The sequence below is a fragment of the Nanorana parkeri genome, unplaced genomic scaffold (genome assembly GCF_000935625.1).
Source record: "Nanorana parkeri isolate BGI_ZX_2015 unplaced genomic scaffold, ASM93562v1 scaffold420, whole genome shotgun sequence".
In the NCBI taxonomy this organism is placed as follows: Eukaryota; Metazoa; Chordata; class Amphibia; order Anura; family Dicroglossidae; genus Nanorana; species Nanorana parkeri.
In genome coordinates, this window is record NW_017306688.1 from 1,056,913 (window position 1) to 1,079,990 (window position 23,078).

The 23,078-nt window shown below is 46.5% G+C and overlaps 1 protein-coding gene across 1 annotated transcript in view; it reads left to right on the plus strand.

Moving 5' to 3' along the window:
- Positions 1-9,590: 9,590 nt before the first annotated feature.
- RPRD2 (regulation of nuclear pre-mRNA domain containing 2) overlaps positions 9,591-23,078 on the plus strand; it is a 41,814-nt gene continuing 28,326 nt past the window's right edge. The window contains exon 1 of the mRNA XM_018559905.1: positions 9,591-9,934. Coding sequence (XP_018415407.1) covers positions 9,757-9,934 — 178 coding nt within the window. The 5' untranslated portion in view covers positions 9,591-9,756. The remainder of the gene's footprint in view (positions 9,935-23,078) is intronic.

The window sequence follows — 23,078 nt, forward strand, 5'->3', positions numbered from 1 at the left end:
TTAATAGCTCCCTAATTGGCCAAAGAGACCTTGGTTTTCCCTTCAGTCCCTGGCACGCAGGGAGGATCTAATCTCCCAAGGATTCCTCCATCATGCCAGAATTCAGGCATTGATCTCTCTGCTTGGTTTCTGAAGAAGACATTTTAAAAGCTAGGGGTATCTCTTCTAGAGTAGTGCAGACTTTACTCAATAGCCGTAAGCCTGTTACTAGGAGCATATATACCAAGGCTTGGATAAAGTTTAATTCTTGGATCAAGGCTTCAAATAGAGACTCGGATATCCCAGCTATCCTCCTTCTACAAGAGGAGTGGGCTGATGAGGGCATTTCGGTAAACGCATTAAAGGTACAGGTGGCCGCATTAAGTGTCTTTTTGCAAACTGGACTCGCAGAGGATGCTTTAACTCGTTCATGACCAGTGATGTACAGTGTATGTCACTGGCATCGGGCTTGTTTAAACAGAAAGCCGCCGGGGCTCTGTTTACACTTGTAAAGCCGACTGTTGGCTTTACATGAGGAGTGATTCTGGCGGCTCGGCTGCCGCCAGATCACTTCTACGGGCCGGTAAAGGTGGCCTCCCCTCCCGCCCCGACACCCCCGCCGTGTTTCCCAGGCTCCGCTGCCCCCCTGCTACGGGCCCAGGACCGGCTTCTCTGGTGTCTAGGGGGAAGCTGGGGAGGAGATCGGAGAACTTCCGTTCACCGATCTCCTCCCTGTACCATGGGACCGGGAGCAATGCAAATTACATCTCTTCCGGTCCCTTAGCTGTCAATGCTGGGCTCCTGAAACCCAGCAATAAGCTATTGAAGTGCGATCTGCACTTCAATAGCTTATTTAGAGTGTAAAGGTGATACTAAGGGTCTTTTGGACCCCCAGCATCACCTCAAAGAGGACCTCTCACTGCCAATATGCTATGACATGGGGGGATTTTGTGATAGCAATTAAAGTTAAAAAAAAAAAACGTTCTTAAAATTAATAAATAAAATGTAAAAATAATCAAAACTAATTTTTGTAAAGTGCTCCCGCGAGCACACGCGTCTTCACATAAACACACGTCGGGTGCACCTACGTATGAAAACGAGAATTGCGCTACACATGTTGGGTATCGCCGCGCACGCCACAGTGAGAGCAATAATTCTAGGGCCAATATGAGGTGTATCTCTAAACTGATGACCTGTGGGGGCTTTTAAAGCCTCGTCTATGGACTTTTTGGGGTACTGAATTTTGTCGCAGTTTCACGGACTCACACAATTTTTAACCTGGGCATGTTGGGTATCTATTTGTTGTAACCTCATATTTTATAAACAAAATGGGTATTTTATTGTGTTATGGGGCATCTAAGTGCATTTTTCTCTAAATGTTGGGGTTTGATAAGGAATTGCGCTAATATCGTGCAACCTAACAATTTGCAACTGCCACCATTTTATTCCACAGGGTCTTGGCTTTCAGAAAATATATGTTTGGGGGGTTTAGGTAATTTTCAGGCCTAAAATGTGGATTAAAACATGTAAACAAAAAATGTAAAAGAGGCCTCAGTCATGAAGGTTTGTTTTTTTTAAGGGCTTTATCAATGATAAGATTTGTTGCCAAAAAACTGTCCCTAGGTGGGACTTGTCCCTGGTGTTACAAGCACTAACAGGGCTACCATTTGAGTCTTTATCAGAAGCTTCAATCAAAACTCTCACCCTGAAAACTGCCCTATTGGTTACTATTACTTCAGCAAGAAGGGTCAGTGAGATACAGGCACTTTCACATAAAGAGCCATTCTCAACAATCTTTGAGGACAGAGTAGTCATCAGATCCTGTTTTTTTGCCAAAGATTTCCTCTACTTTTCATAGATCACAGGACATTATTCTGCCAACATTTTGTGACCAGCCTTCTAACGATAAGGAGGTTACTTTGACGAAGTTAGATGTCAGAAGCTGCATATCCTACCTGGAAGCAACCACAGATCTTCGGGCTTCAGATAACTTATTTGTTCTGTTTTCAGGTAACTTCAGAAGAGGAAAACAAGCGTCTAAGACAACAATAGCCAGGTGGATTAAATTGGCCATTTTAGAGGCATACAAATCTAAAGGAGTGTACCCACCCCCTCTTATTACCGCTCACTCTACTAGGGCTTTAGTAACCTGGGCAGAAGGGAACGGGCTACGCCAGAGCACATTTGCAGGGCAACCACGTGGACCAGCCTCTCAACATTCATGAGACATTATTGCCTAGATCTCCTTTCCAGCCATGACCAGGCATTTGGAAGGAAGGTGTTGCAAGCTGTAGTCCCACCCTAATCTGATAAGTGCTCGTTGATCATCTCAAGGGCTGTCCTGGAAGACGCCTTGGGAAAACCGGAGTTAGTCTTACCGTTAACTCCTTTTCCAGTATTCTTCCAGGAAAGCCGGATTCCCCCACTTTGAGTAATAATGTATTTTGATTACTGGTGGTGTTGTGTTGTTTTGTTCATTATTTATTTCAGTTCCTGCTGGAGGTTCCCATATTAACTGAGGAGGACCAGAGGAGGCTGTCCTTTTTATTTTGGAATTTGGTGATGTGTTTCTTGTCCGGTGGGAGGAGCATGTACATTTCAAGGGCTGTTCTGGAAGAGGAGTTACTGGTAAGTCTAACTTCAGTTTTTAGTTTTTTTTTTCTCTTTAAAAAAGAAAATAATTAGCCCATAGCTGGGCTTGAAATCAAGAAGAACAAAGCTAGGAGCCCTGATTTGCATATTTACGCAGTGACTTAAAGTATTGAAGATGGAGGTTCTTCATGACACCCATGTAATTATAATTTCTAGAAAGAGGATTCAGCAATGGCAACCTCTATGTTTTTCATGGGGTAAATATAGCTATAACGAGTATAAGCCTAACAGGCCCCCTATGCTACCTATACCCTCAGCAGGCGTTCCCAATGTAGGAGCCACAGACTATACTCTGGTCTTCTTTTGAGCCTGCAGGGCCCCACAGTACTGCACATGTGCAACTCATTAAAGTGACATTAAACTCAGGAGTAAAATCTTAAAAATGCATTGAAGTGCCTTACCTTTTAACAATCCTGTACATTATTTGTGTATCACTCGGCTGGGCGTTGGGTATTTTTCCTTTGGGGGAGTCAGAGGCCATCACCCATTGTGATTGACGTGGATCTACACTGCTGGACGACGTTAGGGATGCAGCGATACTGGGTTTTCGGTATAGAGTACTGATATATTTTTTTTGGTACTCGCCGATACCGAATACAGATACCGGAAGTCCCATTAATTAAGCCGGGCAGCATGTAATGACTCGTCGCCCACCTTCCTAATTAGCTGGGAAGCCGGGCTGCGTGTAATGACTTGCCGCCCAGCTTCCCGATTGGCAGGGAAGCTGCCTCCATGCTCCCTCGTCACCAGGTGACGAGGAAGCATGGAGCCAGCTTTCTGGGCAATCGGGAAGCCGTGGGGTGGGTAATGACTGTCCACCTGGCTTCCTGATTGGTTGGGAAGCTGGCCAATCAGGAAAACAAGGGCAGCGAGTCATTCCATGCCCCCCAACTTCCTAATTGGCCTGGAAGCCAGCTCCATGCTCCCTGGTGAAGAGCAATCAGGAAGCCGGGTGGCGTTTATTGACTTGCCGCCCAGCTTCCTGATACTAGAAGTTCCTGTATCTGGATAAGTACCATGAGCATTTGGGGGAGTACGAGTACTCGGTATCGGTGCATCCCTAGATGACATGATTGACATGTGCATTACATTACAATGGACATTTTTTTTTTTTTTTTAAAAGATAAATAAAAAATAATTAAAAAACTTGTCAAAAACTTGTTTTTTTTCTTTTTTCTTCAAATAAAGGACTTTGATTACGGTGTGTTGTGTTTATTTACGTTTTTACTGTGAATGATTAGCGGTAACCCATTACTCCTTTACAAGGGGAAGCGGGGGGAAGGGGAATTTTTTATTATTTTAACATTTAACAACATAAATTCATACAGAATGACATTTGGAAAAAAAATTCGGATGCATCTGAAATGTTCGTTATCAAAAATGTTGGATATGTTCCGATTCGTTAGTTTTTTTCATTTGGAAATTCGGATGCATCGGTATGTCCTACTATGCCGATATTCATCCGAATTTCAATTGGGAACGTGACTTTTACATGTCTATGACTAAGCCTACGGGTGAAACGTGTAAGCGGTTTTAGATGGTCGGGGGCTTGCGGTGCTGGTGTTTATCAGTGTATACACTGTTATAATGGATTTGCTGTTGATTTCAATAAAAACCTGAAGTATTGGAGCTCTTTGGAAGTGCAGTCTGTTCCTATACTACTATATTCCACGGTGATCCTTCTTTGCTCTTCTTTGCTTCACGAATCTTACATGTCTGTTGCATATGCTGCTCGAAACAATGCCACGGCGAATGTGTGCCTCAAGCAAAGCTAAAGGGGGTCCAATGAAATAGAGTGTGTGACTTTATTTTTTTGGCCAGGCCGTGTATAACTGTATAAAATCCTCTCTTAGGTGTCACGAGAAAAAGTGTTCCCAATTGAATGTCTCCTGTTATCTTCTTGTTATGATGCAACACCGCTTCACTGTTTAACCATGAGCTGGTCCATTGCTGGTCTCAGCCCTTGCGTGTGTTCAGATCTACCAAGTGCTCTGCTTTTGTTCTGTTCTCTGTGTATGGCCCTGGCTCTGGCTGACTGAACTCCTGGTTCCTCACTCTGGCTATTCCGTTCATTCTGTTGTCAGTGTTCCCTGACCTGGCTCGGCTGACTATCCGCTTGGCAGGGACTTACGGTCAGGGGAGGCAGAGTCTCATCTAGTATTATGGAGGAAAAAGCTGTCAGCTTCAAGTCTGAGGCTGACAGCTTTTTCTCCATTCAGATCGGCTTGTTACAGGTTACAGAGCAGGGAAATCCTCCCATGTAGTTAGGTTACACAGCAGCGGGCTTACCCACTGCTTGTGTAACTTAACTATTGAAGCAAGAGCTGTCACAGCTTCTACTCTTTGTTAGAGGCGTGAGCTCTGTGGATGGCTTGGACCAATGGCAAAGCGCCATTGGTTCAAGCTGTCCAATCAAAAAACCACTGAGGCCATCGATCTCGATGCCTCAGCAGTGACGAGCAAGTAAGGGACAGGGAGGCTCCTCTCTGTCTCCTGCCTTCACACTAGCTTGAGAATCGGGTGGGGGCGGGGGGCTTCAGCCAGCTGGGCCAAGGCAGGACGGGGCGGGGCCGAGGCTGGGAAATGCCCCCTTAAACTGCTTAAGTGGCACATCTGTACGATTTATAGAACCTGCTGCAGCAAAACTGACATTTGTAAAAGAAACAATAAATAAATAAAGCGTGTGCTTCCCCCTCCCAAACAATACCCAAAACAATACCAGACTCTCTAGGTCAGGTAGGAATGTTAGGAGGGACCCCCATTTAAAAAAAAAAAAAGCGTGGGGTTCCCCCTAAAAGTCATACCAGGCCCTTAAGGTCTGGTAGGAATTTTGAGGAACCCCACCCCCAAAAATGGGGGGGGGGGGAGAGAGAATGTGTAAAATTCCTAACCAGACACTTGATCTGAGCACAGGCAAGGCAGGTTCGAGCGTGCCCCCCCTTCCTGCGATACCAGGCCACATGCCCTCGGCACTGGGAGCATGCTTTTCCAGTGTCGTCCCTGGAAAAGCACCTTGTCCCAGTGCCAATGGGGACAAGGGCCTCACCCCCACAAGTTGGTTGTGGGGGTGCAGACATGGGGCTTATTCACATCAGGGTACCCCTTTAAGGGTCACTCAGATGCGCCCCCCACCTTGTGAATGAGTAAGGGGTACTTGTATCGCTACCCATTCACTAAAGGGCTAAATACAATTTTAAAAAGGAGGCCAGACTTGAAAAAATCCTTTAATTGGAAACAAAAACAAGACAAGTCTTTTATTTTTATGTATCCACCAACGTAATCCAGCGTCAATCACGACGCTCAGCGTTGTCTACGACGACTCGACAAAATAAAACCATAAAAAATAAATAGAAATGTTAAAAAAAAAAGACGACCGCCGTCCCATCTGCTTGCGAAGAACTCCCGCCGCATAATGTCCTTTTGACAGACGCCGCCAACATATAAACAATTGGGTGGAGCTAGTAGTGACAGCTAGCTCCACCCAACTGTTTACAGTTGTAGGGCATCTGACAGGTGAGCCATGATTGGGCAAAGTCTTGCACCTGACCTGTGCCTTGTGTGTCGCTCGGCGGGCGAACAGTCTGCCAAACGCCCTGACAGTTTGTGTGTTCGCCAAACGCACAGTCTGCCAATGTTCGAGCCCATCACTAAACGCCACTAGCATCAAGTAACATGATATCACTGGTAGCACACTGAACGACCTTTCTATATTTAAAGGAGAACTATGGGTTCAGGGCTTTTCCCCATAGTTCTCGTAAGGGTAACGGGAGGACACAAACTAGCGTCCTCCCGTCACCTAAAGCTCAGTATACCGCGAGCTACAGCTCGCGGTATACTGAGACGCCGCAGCCGGAACGGTCCTGACAATGCTGTCTGGATCCACCCAGCTGCGTGAGTGACATTGGGGAGGGGGGGGGGGAATCCCTGCAGGGAGCCGTGAGTGACAGTCACTGCTCTCTGCAGGGATAGATCGAGAAGTGAGCGAGCAACGCTATGTGTTCGCTCACTTCCCGATCTACTGAACCGACGTGTGACAGTTTCATTGTTGGCTCAGATTATGAGGCCGAGTTATTTTCACTCACCTCATAATTCTCCTTTAACTTTTTACATCCACGTGAATCTCAGTATGGTACTTAGATCGCACGGCTACATTATCTCTTCCGTTTATGGAAGGACACAGCAGAGATCCTGAATCTCTAACTACTGGGTTATAGCACCAACTATGCTCAGATATTCAAGATCTCCGCTGTGTCCTTCAGTGAATGCAGAGAAAAGGATTTTCTCCTGTCATTTTGCCGTGTCATTCAATGTGGGCATTTATCAAAACTGGCGCAGACAAAATCTGGAGCAGTTGCCTATGACAACCGGTCAGCTTCTCTCTTCAGTTTGTTCAGTTAAGCTTTGAAAATGAAAGGTGGATGCTGGTTGGTTGCCATGCACAGCTGCTCCAGATTTTGCCTGCTCCAGGTTTGATAAATTCTCAGTGAATGAAAAAATCTTTTTAGACCAGCCTTACTCATCCTTTCTGACCCCAGATGGACCCTGGAAATCATTTTCATGTCTCAACCAATCCCAGCTTAAATTCATATTTTTGCTGATCTGTCAGTGGGAAGAATGTTCCTTACATTGGCGGTCAGTGGGAAGAATGCTCCTTACATTGGTGGTCAGTGAGAAGAATGCTCCTTACATTGGTGGTCAGTGGGAAGAATGTTCCTTACATTGGCGGTCAGTGGGAAGAATGCTCCTTACATTGGCGGTCAGTGAGAGGAATGTTCCTTACATTGGTGGTCACTCGTAAGAATGCCCCTTACATTGGCGGTCAGTGGGAAGAATGTTCCTTACATTGGTGGTCAGAGGGACTAATTCCCCATACATTGGTGGTCAGTGGGAAGATGGCTCCTGACATTGGTGGTCACTGGGAAGAATGCTCCTGACATTGGTGGTCACTTGGAAGAATGCTCCTGACATTAGGGGTCAGTGGGAAGAATGCTCCTGACGTTGGTGGTCAGTGAGAGGAATGTTCCTGACATTGGTGGTCAGGCCGAAGAATGCCCCCCTAACATTGGTGCTCAGGGCAGGGGCGTATCTACCGCGAGGCAAACAAGGCGTTTGCCTGGAGTGGCAGATTCGCTGAGGGCGGCAAAAGCTGCTGTCTTGCCTAGGGCAGCAGCAAAGGTAAATACACCGCTGGCTCAGGGGGAAGAATGCCCCCCTTACAGACAGCAAAATGATCATTGGTGTCATGGTGTTGGACTCACCAAGGGGTGTTGAACCCAGAACCAGGCCGGCATCATCAGATAGGAGGTCAATTTGCCACAACTCAAGGAACACCTACCACCCTCTGGAGGAACCTTAGTGCTCCATGGTTGATGATGGCTAATTTAGACAAACCAACACCTTTAGGCGCGTTCACACAGCCGCCTATAATAATAGAAATTTCTGCATCTACGGTTAATATCTCTGTGCAATTTACACGTGAACAATTGAAAATGTAATTAAATGTTAGAGGAGCAAAGAGAAAGCTGCTCACCAATTACATCAGTCCTCGAAGGGCTTTATTGGGCCTGGACATAACATACAGCATATCTGCCTGGGTCCACTCCCCGACTAATGCGTTTCACCCAAGGTGGGTTTGATCTCTGCTATTAAGCCTGCCTTGGGTGAAATGCATTAAGGGGGCATGATCCCAGGCAGGGCTGCAGTGTTATATTTCCATCTCGGAGGTCTGTCTTTGAATTGTACAGGCACGTTGTATGCAACAATTGAGGCTCCAAGTCTTTTGTTTTATTGGATGAAATAGAAATCTTGTTTTGTCGGTGCAAACGCGTTTCAGATCACTTAGATGTGAATGAGGGGAGCTGCGTCGGGAAGCATTTTACGGACCATTACGTGCGCTTTTGTTTAGGCAAGGTCTTCCTGCCGGGTATGTCCTGTGTAGATATCAGTGTTTTATGGTGTTGGGGTGCACAGGCCCTCGTGGTTTTAGGAGCATGGCAGGGGTAGCCAACCGTGGCACTCTGGCTATTATGGAACTACACGTCCCATGAGACACTGCAAGATTCTGACAGCTACAGACGTCACGTCCCATAGGCCGAGACATGGCGGGATTTGTAGTTTCGTCCCAGCTGGCGTGCCAAGGTTGTTTACTCCTGATGTGGGTAGGGTCCGAGGCTACATCACTTACTTCAAACCCTCGTGGTTGCTATGGGCAACCCTTGTAGTGAATCAGACATTTCCTTTGTAGCTGCTTTGAGCAACCCTTAAGGTGCCCATACACTGCACAATTATCGTATGCGATCGGTTTTTCGTACGAGAATCGAGCAGTGTGAACGGAGACGTGCGACCGTTTTTACTGTACGGTCGCACGTCTTCTGTCGAACCAGCATGTTCGAAAACCAGCCGGGAATCGTACGATTCTCGGCTGGTTAGAACGATGCTCGGAAGACAAATGCCGAACGGGCCGGTGTGCGCACGCGCACACTGCACGTTCAGCATTGCGGTCATCGGAAGCCCGCCCCTCAGGGGGGCAGGCTTGCGATGATCGAGAGTGCGATCTGCCTGTCCAAGATAGGCAGATCGTACGTTTTTTTAATCCCTGTACAACCATCGCAAGACTAAGGTCTTGCGATGGTTGTAGAGTGTATGGCCACCTTTATAGTGAATCAGACATTTCCCCTGTGGTTGCTATGAGCAACTCTTGTAGTGAAATCAGACATTTATTGATTGTATTCACACATCAGCCCGGTCACAGATACATATCCGGCTTTCCCGCCTCTCTGTGAGGGGAGACTCTCAGCAACGTGAGGGGGGCGTGTTCGGCTCGCGCTCTTGCCGCGTGCACGCGCTCTGCATTATATAGCGCGGGCAGTGAGGCGCGCTCCCGGGTCGTGTCAGCTCGTTGGTGACGCACTCAGTGTTCGCCACCCGTGTGTGTGGTTCGCCGCAATACAATTGTAAACCGTATTAAACGCTGTCATTGCGCAACCAGCGCTGCAGGCCCCGTCTGTCCCGTACCGCCTTCGTCGCCCGTTTTGTCATGGCGAGGGGCCTGTAGTGCCTGATACCGTCCCCCTCTCTCCCCCCCTCTACTTTCTATCGGCCGCAGGGCATTGTGGGGGAAGCAACATGGCGGCTGGCAGCAGCAGTAAGGCCTCGGCCGGGGCCCTGGAGGCCGCTCTGGACCGCAAGTTGCAGACCATCAGCAACACCATGGAGTCCATCCAGAACCTGTCCACCTGGTGCATTGAGAACAAGAAGCAGCACGGCACCATCGTGCACTACTGGTTGAAGTGGTTCCGCAGATGTGAGTGTGGCGGCCATGATGGTGGGGGAGGGGACATATAGTGTGTGGTGTCATTGTACCTGTGACATGCCTAGCTGTATAATGGGCACTTTGTACCTGTGACATGGTCAGTGCTCCCACTATGAGAGGCAGTGTGTGCCCATACCATTACTGTTGGGTCTTATAACATTCATCCCATGTCCTAAAACCATCTCTGTGCTGTGTTTAGGGCCCCACTGTTGTTGAGTATTTTGTTCTGTCAAGAGGGTAGAAGCAGTCTGTGCCTCTCTACATGGGGTGAGGGTCTACATTCTGGTTTTAAAGGGGCGAGGGTTTGCACCTGTGTCCTGATTGTGGGGTGTGAAGGTCTGCTCCTGTGTGTTGAGTGGGGGGGGAAGTGCCCTACCTTGATATTTTTGGGGGAGAAGGCAAAAGTTTGTGCCTGTGAACGGACTGGTGTGTGGGTGAATTATTATTACATATGTTTGCACCTGTGCCCTGCTTGGGGAAGAGGATGGAAGTTTGCACCCCTCCCTTGATTGTGGAAGTGGCCAACGTTTTGTCCCTGTACTCGTAATTTTTTGTGGGGGGCAGTGTTTGAAAACGTCTTGATTGGGCAGGGGAGGATTTATGATTTTGCATGAGGGTGAAGGCAAGCTTTGCGCCCGTGCCTCTGCTTGTGGGAGATAACATTTTGAGCTTTTGCTTTAGGAGGTGAAGGGGGAGGTTTGCGCCAAGCGCTTTTGAGTGGATGGAAAATGTTTGCGGCCATGCCTTCAATGAGGGGGAATGTTTGTGCCCGTGCCTTGACTGAGTTGGCGGTAAGGGTTGTGCCTTGACTGAGTTGGCGGTAAGGGTTGTGCCTTGACTGAGTTGGCGGTAAGGGTTGTGCCTTGACTGAGTTGGCGGTAAGGGTTGTGCCCGTGCCTTGACTGAGTTTGGCGGCAAGGGTTGTGCCCGTCCTTGGGAGGGGGGCCACATTTCAGGGGTGAGGGTAAGGATTTATGGTTTCTCGTGAGGGTAAGGTTTGCCCCCCATGCCTTCACTTGGGGTGGTGCCACTGTTTGCGCCCATGCCTTCACTTGTGGGAGATAAAGATTTGTGCCTTAGCTTATGGCTGATGACAGGGTTTGCACCATGCTTTCACTTTGGGAGGTTGTGCTTTTGAAGTGTTGATGGCTTGTGGCCTGCAATCGATTGTTGGAGGGGGCTGTGGCATACACCCATGCATTGGGAGGGGTTGTTGCTTGTGGGGTATTTTGTGCCTATGCTGTCAAGTGGGTAGAGGCAGCCATGCCTTCACATGGAGAAGGGGGCAGGATTTAAGCGCTGATCTGTGTCTTTATTTGGAAGCGGGAATTGTGCCTCTGCCTTCACTTTAGTCGGGGAGATTTCGCACCCCTGCCTTCATTTGCAGGGGTTGAAGATTTATGCTTGTGACTTCACTTTGGGGGCGATGGAATGTTTGTGCCGATGACTTCAAATTGAGGGGGCCAATTTTTACTTGTTCCTTAAAAAAATCAGGGGTGTTGTACCTTTCCAAGAGCAATTTGCTAACCAATCGCTGGCCAGAATGAGCGAAGCGCGCTTTTACTATCAATTCCTCACAGGCGGAGTGCATTGGTATCACTCCATCTGTGACAGGAGCCGGCGCTATAGAGGAGGCATCGGCTTATGCAGCTCTGCTCCCTCCGCTGCCGCCTCGCTTCCTCTAGCGCTGGCTTCGTTGGCACCGCCGATTCTCTCCCGCCTCTCCTGTGACTCTTCAAGTTCCCCCTTATGCCGACCCTGGGAATGGTCACAACTAGGTCTTATTTTTGGGGTAGGTCTTATATTTTAGCAATTCCCAAAAATAGTACTAGGTCTTATTTTCGGGGTAGGTCTTATTTTCGGGGAAACAGGGTATGTACCTTCACTTTGTTGGACGGTTTATTTTATTGTCCCCATTTGGGTTTGCACCCATGCCTTCCCTTTGGGGGGATGGGAGGGTTTGTACCTGTGCCTTCACTTTGGAGGGTTGGGAAGCTTGATCCCTGAGGGGTTAGTGGCTTGTGGCACGCAATCACTACAGTTTTTGTACTGACATATTTGTTTTAATGCATTTACTGTTCAAATTGATATTGTTCAAAAAATATTATTTAGCTTTATGCAGCTGCCCAAGTGCAGGCGCCACAGAGTTCCTCCATGTGCCTTTTTGAAAAGCATTTATTACCTTGTACGTTTAGTAAAGTTATCCTTTAACCTTCTCCAAAGCCTACAATGACTTCCTTTTCCAGCTTGTTGTGGATCTTCATCATGCAGAGCACACGGGGTGCAGTGTAATCTCCACTCAGGCGGCAACCTTAGAATCTGCTTCAACAACTGTTTGGAATACATTTTTCTTTTTTGCCAACTGTCATTACCGTTATGCAGATTTTGACTTTCTGTAAAGCTTCTACAGTGAAGCCATGATCTCCATATGTGGACACTTCCCTGACCGTGGCTGTGTTTGACAGCCTGGCTTCCCCTTATCTATGTCGGGCCACAGGGGAATAACTCGCTCTGATGACAGGCTTGAACAGTTTGTAAACACAGATAATGCAGCAGTTAGTTGCTTATAAACGGATAAGTGTATGTAGGTTGGTTTTAATGACTCCAGATACATCAAATATACATTGCCCAGCAAAGTCATTCTTAATTTTTTTTGCCCAATCACCTACAGTCATGTTTCTGTACAGCTGGCTCCGACTCTTTCTGCTACACTTCCCTGAACTTCCTAACTTCCTATCCAGCAAAAGATCACAGTCTCCAGCGGCCATCCATCTACTAGCTTGCAGAAGGGAGGAATGAGAAGCCGGTAGCAGGGGAATGGCTTGCCTTGCTGTACCTGTGCATTTGCTGAGATGCACAAGGGTGGCTCCGTAGGACCATGCATGAAAAAGAAGCCACCTTAAAACAGGATATCAGGGCCAGTGCTTAGCAGACCAGCTGATTCGGCATTAATACTTTTAAACATCCATTGTAAGTGATTTTTTTCAGCACCTGAAATTTCTTGACTTCATTTTGATTTCATATCGCCTGAAGTTGGCAGGAAGTTTAATGTTTGCTGTTAGTAGTGCTAGTTGTGACAAGGCAGAGGGTGTATCAGACTTCTGCTGTTACATAAAGGTTGGAGGTTTGACTAACTTTTGGCTGCACAGTGAAGTTATGTATATAGTTTTTGTTTTGGCCTCCAAGTACTGCTACTAGTATTATACAGAAGGCCAGTAGGTGTTGCTGGCCCAGCTCTCTTGCCTGTCTCAGGAGGAGTGGTGTTGGGATCTTCAAGGTCGGCTTGCCATTTTGCTAGAAACAATTACAAGAATCTGGTTACTGTGCGATGCCTCCTCTGCCCCAGTTTTTCGTCAAAGCATCTTTTTCACTAACTAACGCAAACCTGTAAAAGCAGACCTTTCCTGCGGGCGATGAGTGCAATCTTCGCTCTTTTATAGAGCTCTAGGTGCTGCCACTATTATCTTCTGGGTATGTTGGATAGCCTGACCCACCCTCGCTCAGTGCTGTATTCTCTCACACAGACCACAAGTCGCTACAGAGTCCGGCAGGGAAAATGCTGTCTGGCACACCAGGAAGTTAGGATAGCAGTGGTGCCCGGAGCTTTTAAAAGCAAATAATCCACACGATGACTGCTGGAAATGATATAAAACAATCTTTTACAGCAGGGGTGTCAAATCCAAACTTACTAAGGGCCATGCCAAGGGTTGAGAGTAAAATCAGGGGCTGGACATAAAGAAGAAAAATAATTAACCCTTCTGCTTGGCGCGGGACAATGCTCGGGCTCACTAATCATTATATGACAGTTCTGGTGTCCTGCGTGTGAGGGCACTACAAGTGTCAGCAGTCCCTGTTCCTTAAAGGGACTGCTGACACTTGTAGTGGCCTTACATACAGAGCACCAGGGTTGTCCTATAATGAATAGGGACTGCTGACACTTATAGTACCCTCACACATGACACCAGGAGAGAGAGAGATGATAGATAGATATACGGAAGCCTCTTTGTAACCATTGCTTGGTTTATTTCTCTTTGTTCAATTTACATTAATACCTTTTTAATATAGACTGCATTTATCCAACTGCTTCTGCTTGTCATACCAACCCACTATTCTGCCAAGGGCTGTAGGCTAGATGGTGACAGTTTAAGAAATGACTACAAACAAAAGTCCGTTTGTATTGCTTCAATGAGACAATGAAAATTCCAAGATGTTACCTTGGCAATCTAGAGGACAACAAAGATAAAGACTACTTTATATGGCTGGAAAAAAGAGCAAACCTAGTCAAGGAGAACGATGAGGTGAGTGAAAATCACTCAGCCTCATAGTTCGAGACGATGTGTGACAATGAAACTGCCACATGTCGGCTCAATAGATCGGGAAGTGAGCGAACACATACTGTCGCTCGCTCACTTCTCGATCCTGTCCCTGCAGAGAGCCGTGACTGTCATTCACGGCTCCCTGCAGGGATTCCCCCCTCCCCGCTCCGATCCTCCAGCACTGACTGGCGGAACGGACGGGGGAGGAGGCGGGTACAGCTCTGGCTCTGCCTCTAGATAGGCAGAGCCATCTGTCAATCGCGCAACTGGGTGGCTCTCGCCAGTAATGTCGGGATCTGTCCTTGCTGCAGCGTCTCAGTATACAGCGTATACAGTGATCTTTAAATTCTGATTGCCAGGCAGTTGAAAAGCGTTTTTGTTCCGTTCCAGGTCACTCAAATATCCTAGGCATGGGATTAGCATGACAGCCAGGCATCTAGTATTTTCAGGAGGGGAGATCGAGGAGTGAGCCTCTGTGGTCCTCCCATACGTTTCTTATTGATCTTTGTACAGTGAACTACCTGGTGCAGTAATACCTAGATATTGTTGGTCAGGGGTATTGCGCTCCTACAGTACTTGTTGCTTTTGTTTATAGCTGTGTATGTGTCACTTGTTTTGGTTTGTTGTAGTGTGTATTTATGGCGCTGATTTTTAGATGGAGATAATATATTTCAGATGTGCAACGTTTAATGTATTTTGAGCAATAGTAATAATTTGTAGTTTGCATTTTTGAAATTGCCAATAGCAGGCTGTCTATTGCTGCCACCCAGTGCCCACTGTTTACATTGACCTGCCGGCTGCGGAATCTAGCCAGCAGATTACTGAGGGGGGTGCGCTGTGGTTGGGGATTGTTGGAGAGCTAATAGTAACTATACAGGGGTGTGGAATTTTTTTTTAAACTACTTGTCCCAATACAAAAAAAAATTAGTTTTACTCAAAACTAGGGGTGCACTAATACCGTTTTTTCCATTTTATAAGTATATATTTTGCTTCTGATACTAGTGATTACAGATACTGGTGCTTCCATTGGCATTGAGCAGGCTTCCCGTGTAATCAGGAAGCCGGGCAGCAGGTAATTAAATGCCGCCTGGCTTCCTGATTCCCAGGGAAGTCAGCTCTATGTTGTTTAGCCTGCTTGATTGTGATTGGCTGGGAAACTGGCTTCCCTGCCAATTGGCATCGAGCCGGCTTCCCGGCCAATCAGGAAGCCGGGCACAGAGTAATGACCTGATTGACCGGGAATTCATCTCGATGCTGAATGTCCGGGAAGCTGGCTTCCTAGCCAATCAGCAAGGAGCTGCTTCGGGTCAGAGGAAATCTTCCTCTGACCCGAACTTCTGGTATCGGGGAAGGTATCGGAGCATTTGGGCGAGTACAAGTACCTGCCCAAATACTCTGTATCGACACCTATACTAGTATTGGTGCATCCCTAATAAAAACCGTATGTGACCGTATGTGCTAAATAGCTATTCTCACTGGTCAGCGCGGTCACCTAACCACGCTGACCAATGAGTGCTTGCAATTTGCGAGCGAAATTCAAAATGCATAGGGCAGTGCTGGACAGATAGTACTGGCGGAGGGGAAGGACTGTTTTTAATGTGTTTTGAGCAATAGTAATTGGAAGGACTGTACGGAGAAAGGTAAATATAGCCGGGGAGGGTGGGAGAGACGGGGCCAGATTTGATCGGGTAATTCCATTTTCCCATATTACCCGGTGAAAGTGAACTTACCCTTTAATGCAGATTGTGCATGTGTAAGAGTTCTGCTGCCTGGCTACCACAATATGGCACACAGTGGAATGGCTGCAGAACTCAACGCACATGCACAATTTCCTACGCGTGCATTTATTTGCATGCAGATGGTGGGGGCAGCGGGGTGGATTGGTTTTAATTTTTAATTTTTTTACTTTATCACTTATTTTTTATCTTTTTTTTTTGTTTAAATAACTTTAAAGTGACAAAGTCAAAAAAATGTTTCCGTCCCCCCTAAGTTAATGTCAGCACTTACCTTAAATTATGTTTATTAATCTGATTTTTCCTGTCGTTTTTCATCTGTCCCTCCAGCGCTGCGGCGGGTCTCCCATCCATTGCTGACTACTCTGTCCTTGCTGGCACTTCCTGTCCCACGGTGTCCGCATGCGGGTGCACGCTGTCCATATACTTACCTTGTGTCTCTCCTTGCGTCCCGACCGAAAATGTGAACTGCGCATGCGCCCACCCCAAGATGCTTTGCGGCCGCCAGAAAATTTTCACATTTTTGGACGGCAGCGCGCGGGGAACACAGGTAAGTTTAAACCGATTTTTAAACGTGTGTTTTTTTTTTTTTGTTTTTTTTTAAACACTTTTTGCATATATCTACTGCTTGCTAGCAGTAGATATATGCAAGGGCAGAAGGATAGAGGGCATTTTACACACGCCCAGTATACTTTTGGAGGCATATGTAGTATGTCCAGTATCCACAACTGGCTAAATGTGTGCACTAATTCCATTCTATTCATACAAGATGGGTCAGTTTTTAAAGACTGATAACTATGCTGAATCAGTCTTTCTATCCTGGGACCAGAAATGACTGTGCTGCACATTATTCATTTACTGGGTATAATGCAGGGTTAACCCTCCGGCTCCTAATCGGCTACACCCAGATGATGACCTATTGTCACCCAGACTATGCCACAAAATTGTACAAATTAGTTTTCCCTCTTCTACCATCATTCATAACACCAGGAAAGAGATTGCTCACATGTTGCTCCTCCTCTGTTTTTGTGCCTCTTCCTGATGTCAACCCTGCCTAGTTATTGGGTCGTCCTTCATTATCTAATAGGATTGATTTCTCTTGGCATGCCCAAGATAAAGAGCTGGATATAGTATCTGGATTTACAACCCACTGTAAAGCAGAGCTTTCAGCCTGCACCTCCCCAAACATTATGGCCTGTTAACACGCATGTGCCAGCACAACACAAAAATGTGAATGCGCTTTAAGCTGTTGCAAAAAAAGTACTATTTTTTTTTTGTAACATGGCACACTACAGGGCATAGTAGTGCGTTGCCTCGCTTTGTGGTGTGTGGCAACACATCTATTGGCATGTGTCCCCATTGGAATATTTCCCCTCCATTCCTGTTCTGGTGGCAACTCATAGTTTGATTTCCCTCTCACTTCCATTCCTGTTGGAATTGGTGATCACATTATCAGATCACACGTGATCAGAACAGTTAGCGCGTGTCTGCCTAAGGCCCCTTTCATATGCTCTTCCGATCAGTTCCACCTGTCAGTTTTTTAGGCGGACCTGATCGGAATCTAAGGTGTACGGGGAGTCAGATGTAGACTGACCTGCATCCATTTACATCCGATTTCTTCTGAGTCCACTTAGGTCTGCAGAAATGAAATAGAGCAGAGTTCTGTTTTGGCGCACCTGAGCTAGACGGATCATAGGTTAAAATCTGACTTCTCATCGACGTAACATGGGTCTGCTAAGTTTTTTTCCTTCATGTAACAAGAGTGACATGTGCTCCGTATTGCTCCAATCAGCAGAGGATCTGAGCCTATATCCCCTGCTGATTGGAAGTGGACATCGCCTGTGTGAAGGGATCTAACAGGGAAGCTGCAATAAAAGGTTCTATCCCCCCATTCTATCAAAACTGGTGGGTTGCGATACAAACGTGCGCTGCGTGCCTTCTGCTTTAGGTGAGAGGCTCCTCAGCCCCCTAGCACAGTTGTGTCCATTCTCCCACTGTGCTGCCAGATGTTGCAGCAGCCACGTCCGGGGAGGAGTAGAGAGAGGGGCACTGGCAGGGAAAGTTTCTGCAGTGAGTGACACATGGATGGGAGTTGAGTGTCGGTACCGGGCGGGCTCCCCCCAGGGGTAGACCTACCGCCGGTGGGAGAGGGGAGGGCATGCGGGCAGGTGCTGGATGATAGGGCTGTCGGTGGCTCCCCAGCCGATAGGTGTCCAGGTTGTGGGATCGGACTGTCAGTGGAGAGCATCCTGGTGCGATCACTGCCGATCTCCACTGCCAGTTCTTCTGATGAAGGGGCATGTTGCAGGCACTGCTGGACGACGGCATCCAGGTGCTTGTCTTTGGGGTCTTTGTGTATGTAACCTGCACTTATCTGTCCAAGTTCTGTATGCAAGGAATGTATCCTGAATTCTTCCTTTTGCAGCAGATTTATTTCGTGTCTTATGTGAGAGCTGTGGGTGCACATACAAATGAGTAAGATTCAACTTTTTAATTGAACTGGGGAAAGCTGACAATAAAAAGGCTCCGTGTAAAGGTCAGAAATAGCAGATTTCTATGAAAATGATTGTCCAACTTGCTGGAGAATAATCCCATGTCAGAAGGTGGTGTGTGAGGCAGATCCACCTGATGTATATAGTTCAGTGTATATAGAGCTGTGGTTCTCAAGTTGTGAGTCGCGACTTAATGACCAAGGACAAATGTGGGTGCTGAAGTTACTCAGGTTAAGAACCACTGCTGTAAAGTCATTTTTGATGTGGCTTTTCATTTGTGCTCATTCACTCTACCATATTCATGACGATGATTGCTTTGGTGAGTTTATAAAGGTAATGAGGAGCACAGGCTTTCTGCACAGTGAGCCTGTACTCGCCCCCCTATATTTGTGTTCTGGTGGCAACTTAAATTTTAGGTTTACACTCCTTGTTATTCTTGGTGACATTGGTGATGAGGATAGTTAGAGCGTGATTCTCACAAATGAGGACACAAACGATAATAAAGAAAACACACGGGTTCCAAACCCTTGCCACTCTATCCAAATGTAAAACAAAAAAGGTCTGCCTTTAGTTATATTTTAATGGTGCAAATAAGAAGATTCCTACTATTATATTTATAAACTATAAAAATCTCTTGTCTGCCCCTCTATGGTTTAGTTGCACATTGTTACTGCCACTGATTCCATGGGTCCGCTTCAACATGTCTGAGTGCACTCATTGACAGAGTGACAGCTGTTGGAGCTTTGCCACGCAGATAGGCAATGTTTGTTTTTGTAGCTGTGGTCAAAGTTAACCCAAAGTAGGGTCAATAATGGAAGACTATTTGTAGGTCATAAATTAAATCCGACATCACTAAGAGAAGATGCCAACAAGACTACTTTTAAGCCATTTACTCTTGATGCTTTTCCAACATGTCCCTTCAGCAAAACTTGTTCTAATGAACAACTTCTGTTGAGAGGTTAAGGCCACCAACCAGAGCATGTAGAGCCTAGTGAGAAAGTTTAGAGAAGGTTGTCAAAGGGACAAGGGAACATGGGTCCAGAGGAGCAGCATGAAGGGAGGAGGGGTAGGGACAAGTCAACATGGGTCCAGAGGAGCAGCGAGAAGGGGGGAGGGCAAGGGACAAGTGAACTTGGGTCCAGAGGAGCGAAAGGGACAAGGGAATCTGGGTCCAGAGGAGCAGCAGGAAGAGAGGAGGGGAAGGGACAAGGGAACGTGGGTCCAGAGGAGCAGCATAAGGGAGGAGGGGAAGGGACAAGGGAACGTGGGTCCAGAGGAGCAGCAAGAAGGGAGGGGAAGGGACAAGGGAACGTGGGTCCAGAGGAGCAGCAAGAAGGGAGTAGGGGAAGGGACAAGGGAACGTGGGTCCAGAGGAGCAGCAAGAAGGGAGTAGGGGAAGGGACAAGGGAACGTGGGTTCAGAGGAGCAGCATAAGGGAGGAGGGGAAGGGACAAGGGAACGTGGGTCCAGAGGAGCAGCAAGAAGGGAGGAGGGAAAGGAACAAGGTAACGTGGGTCCAGAGGAGCAGCGAGGAGGGGAAGGGACAAGGGAACGTGGGTCCAGAGGAGCATCGAGGAGGGGAAGGGACAAGGGAACGTGGGTCCTGAGAAGCCAGCAAGAAGGAAGAGGGGAAGGGACGAAGAGAACCCTCTTTGAATGTTTAGAGACAAGAATTCAATGGTTTTCTACTAATAAAGAACAGCGTGCCAAATGTGACCTTACCTAAACAAAGTGTAGAAAGAATTAGACCTATTGCACAAGTGTTTGCATGGAGCAAATGTTGAATAAAAATCTGTCAGACTTTGGGGCAATATTTTTGTCTGTCCCCCATATTACCAGGTACCATGCATACAGCGTTTGAGAGCAGCGAGTTGTCTTTAGATTTTTGCAGATTGTGTATGTATATAAATGCATTGAGCTGTGTCAGTTAAATTGAATATTTACCCTTCGGCTTCATATGTTCTCAGATTGCTGTTGTTAATGCACAGAGGTACATTTGAAATGCTGAATTGCCATTGCAAGCGTTTCTGAGAACAGTGTTACCCATTGAGATTGTTCACTAGGGATCTACTCGGGAACAAAGTGCCACCAGGAAATGCTGCTTATTTGATTGCTTTTGTGCAATGGTTGCTTATTGAAAATATTTGGTGTTGGCCACATAAACTTGAGCTTTCCCGTTAGCTGTTGCAAACCTTCTGCCAAACCAAGGCTTGACATTGTGACATAAGGAAATGGTGGTTGTAATTGTGGTTGATACGTTCCTTTACGAAAGTTTTTTTGTATGCTTTTTATAAGAACCGTCTGACTTTTATTTCTGTTTCCCAGTTTGTTTTGCTGCACGTCAGTTATGTTATTCCTGAAATGCATGAACATTAAAATGTTGCTTGACTGAGTTGGAGACGTTGTCGGTCACTAAAAAGATGAAAAAGAATTCGAACAGAAATCTGCAATAGAGCCATTCTACTTGCCCACCCAGTGACCTGTGTCTTCTAATGTCACCTCTTTTGGTTCGCTACAGCCTCCATAACACTTCAGTATTTAACACTTTCTGGGGTGTCATGTGCCTGTGTCCCATTATGTGCGCTCTAGTTCCATAATCCAACCTTGTACATCACTACAGGACACGGCAGTAACTCATGGTTGAAGGGTAGTAAGGATTTGTTGCCTCCTAAGTCAAGAAGAAACCCATTTATTTAAACATCCCAACTATAAGGCCCTTATGTATGTAACGGTCAATCACCCACTGAGGACACAGCTTAGCTTCCAGTGATCTTACCGTAGGGTAGGCAAATCTTTTTTTGCAAGACAATTGCCAAATTGACTTTCTTCCCAGCATCAGAATTTGACAAAAAAATTAATAGAATAATCCATGCAGCTTCATACTAGAGTACCAATCTGCCTAAAATGGTAAATTACAATTCTATTCCATGGACAGCTTTTGGTCACTAACTACGGTACCAGCTTTAGTCTTCATATCAAGTCCTCTGTCTCTCTCTGGTCTTGTTTTGAATCGTAGACGTATGCTGTCTCTGCGGCCTTGTTTTCTATCAAGTCAAGATTAAAGCCTCAGTTGTCCCATAACTAAGCCAAAACCTCTCATTTAGCGTTCAAGTGCCAGATTAGATCTTGCTTTTGTCTGTGGGTACCAGACGCTACTGCAGATGGCACTTCTCTGGATTTAGAGGGCGAGGATGGGAGAGGGGGGGTGATGCAGAAATGGCAGATTTGAGTTTGTAGTTGTATGCCAGTCAAGAAAAATCTGAATTGCATACAATCTGAGTGGGGTTGCATATACTTATGGAAAATAAAACACACGCAGTGCACCTCTGCAATACATGTACGTTTTTGCTGGTTTATACCTTTTTAATAAACCTGTAAGTACAGAAAAATACCTTGATGGACATTTACTACACTTTTAAGCCCTGTTGTGGGACCCTCTCATACAAATCTGTGTTTCAGAGGTTCATGCGGTCCCCCTTTATCAGTGGTTGGTACTATTGAACAAAATGTGTACTAGACTGAAGGTGATCATACTAATTACAAGGGATGCACTGAAACAACATTTTTAAACCGAAATTAAAAAGTCAGGCTGAAACCAAATGACTTTTTTCTCAGACCCCGGATAGTTCCCTTTCAAAATAAAAAGAGACAGATCTTTTTCTGCAGCCCGTTATGAATGAACAGGAAGGCTCTATACTGAGTTCTCCTGTCCATTCATAAACTGAGGAGATGGTATCAGTTACTATGTCCACAATGCCCCGCCCCCTGCAGTGCACACATCGAAAACTCCCTGGCTGGGTAAGGGGGCAAATAGTAGTTTTTTTTTAATTAAGTGTCTCGTTTAGGAAGACTTTTTTGTTTTTATAAAACTTTTTTATTGGAATTTTTTCACAAACAAATCATGGAGATTACATATCTTTTTATTACAGAGATACATCACTTATAGGTTCCTAAACGAGACACTTAATTAATATCTATCTACTTTGATCACATAGGACAGTGGTCCCCAACCCCCGGACCTGCACTTTGTACAATATATAAAAAATACAGGGTAGGAAAAAAAAGGAATTCTGTGTCTAAGGGCTTGTTCACACCAATTGTGATGCGTCCCAGAGTGGCAGCTGCTGGAACGCACCACAATCGCTCACAAAACTTCCCCCTGCGTTCTGGGGCGTGGCAGTGCATTGAATTCAATGGCACTGCTTCGCCTTCCCGCCGCAGTGCGATCGGGAAGTGTGGCAAAACATTGCCTGCGTTCCATTCCACTGCAAACACAAAAAATAGCGCAAGCAGCATTGCAGTGGAACAGAACGCAGGCAATATTTTGCCACGCATCCGATCGCACTACGGAACACTTCCTAATTAGGAACATAGTAAGTGTACTATGTCCTCCGTTATTTACAAACAACGATCAGTACTGATTGAGTGTTTTGTACTCCACTCTCCGCCTGTCACAGGAGGCTGAGCAAGGTGATGCTGGAGGAGAGCTTGGCCTCCTGACAGCTTCTCTCCTACCCACTGGCAGCTGCATTGGCTCTGTCTCCCCTCTGATCCCCACTGCCTCTGCAGACACAGGTGGGGGAGAGCAGTGGGG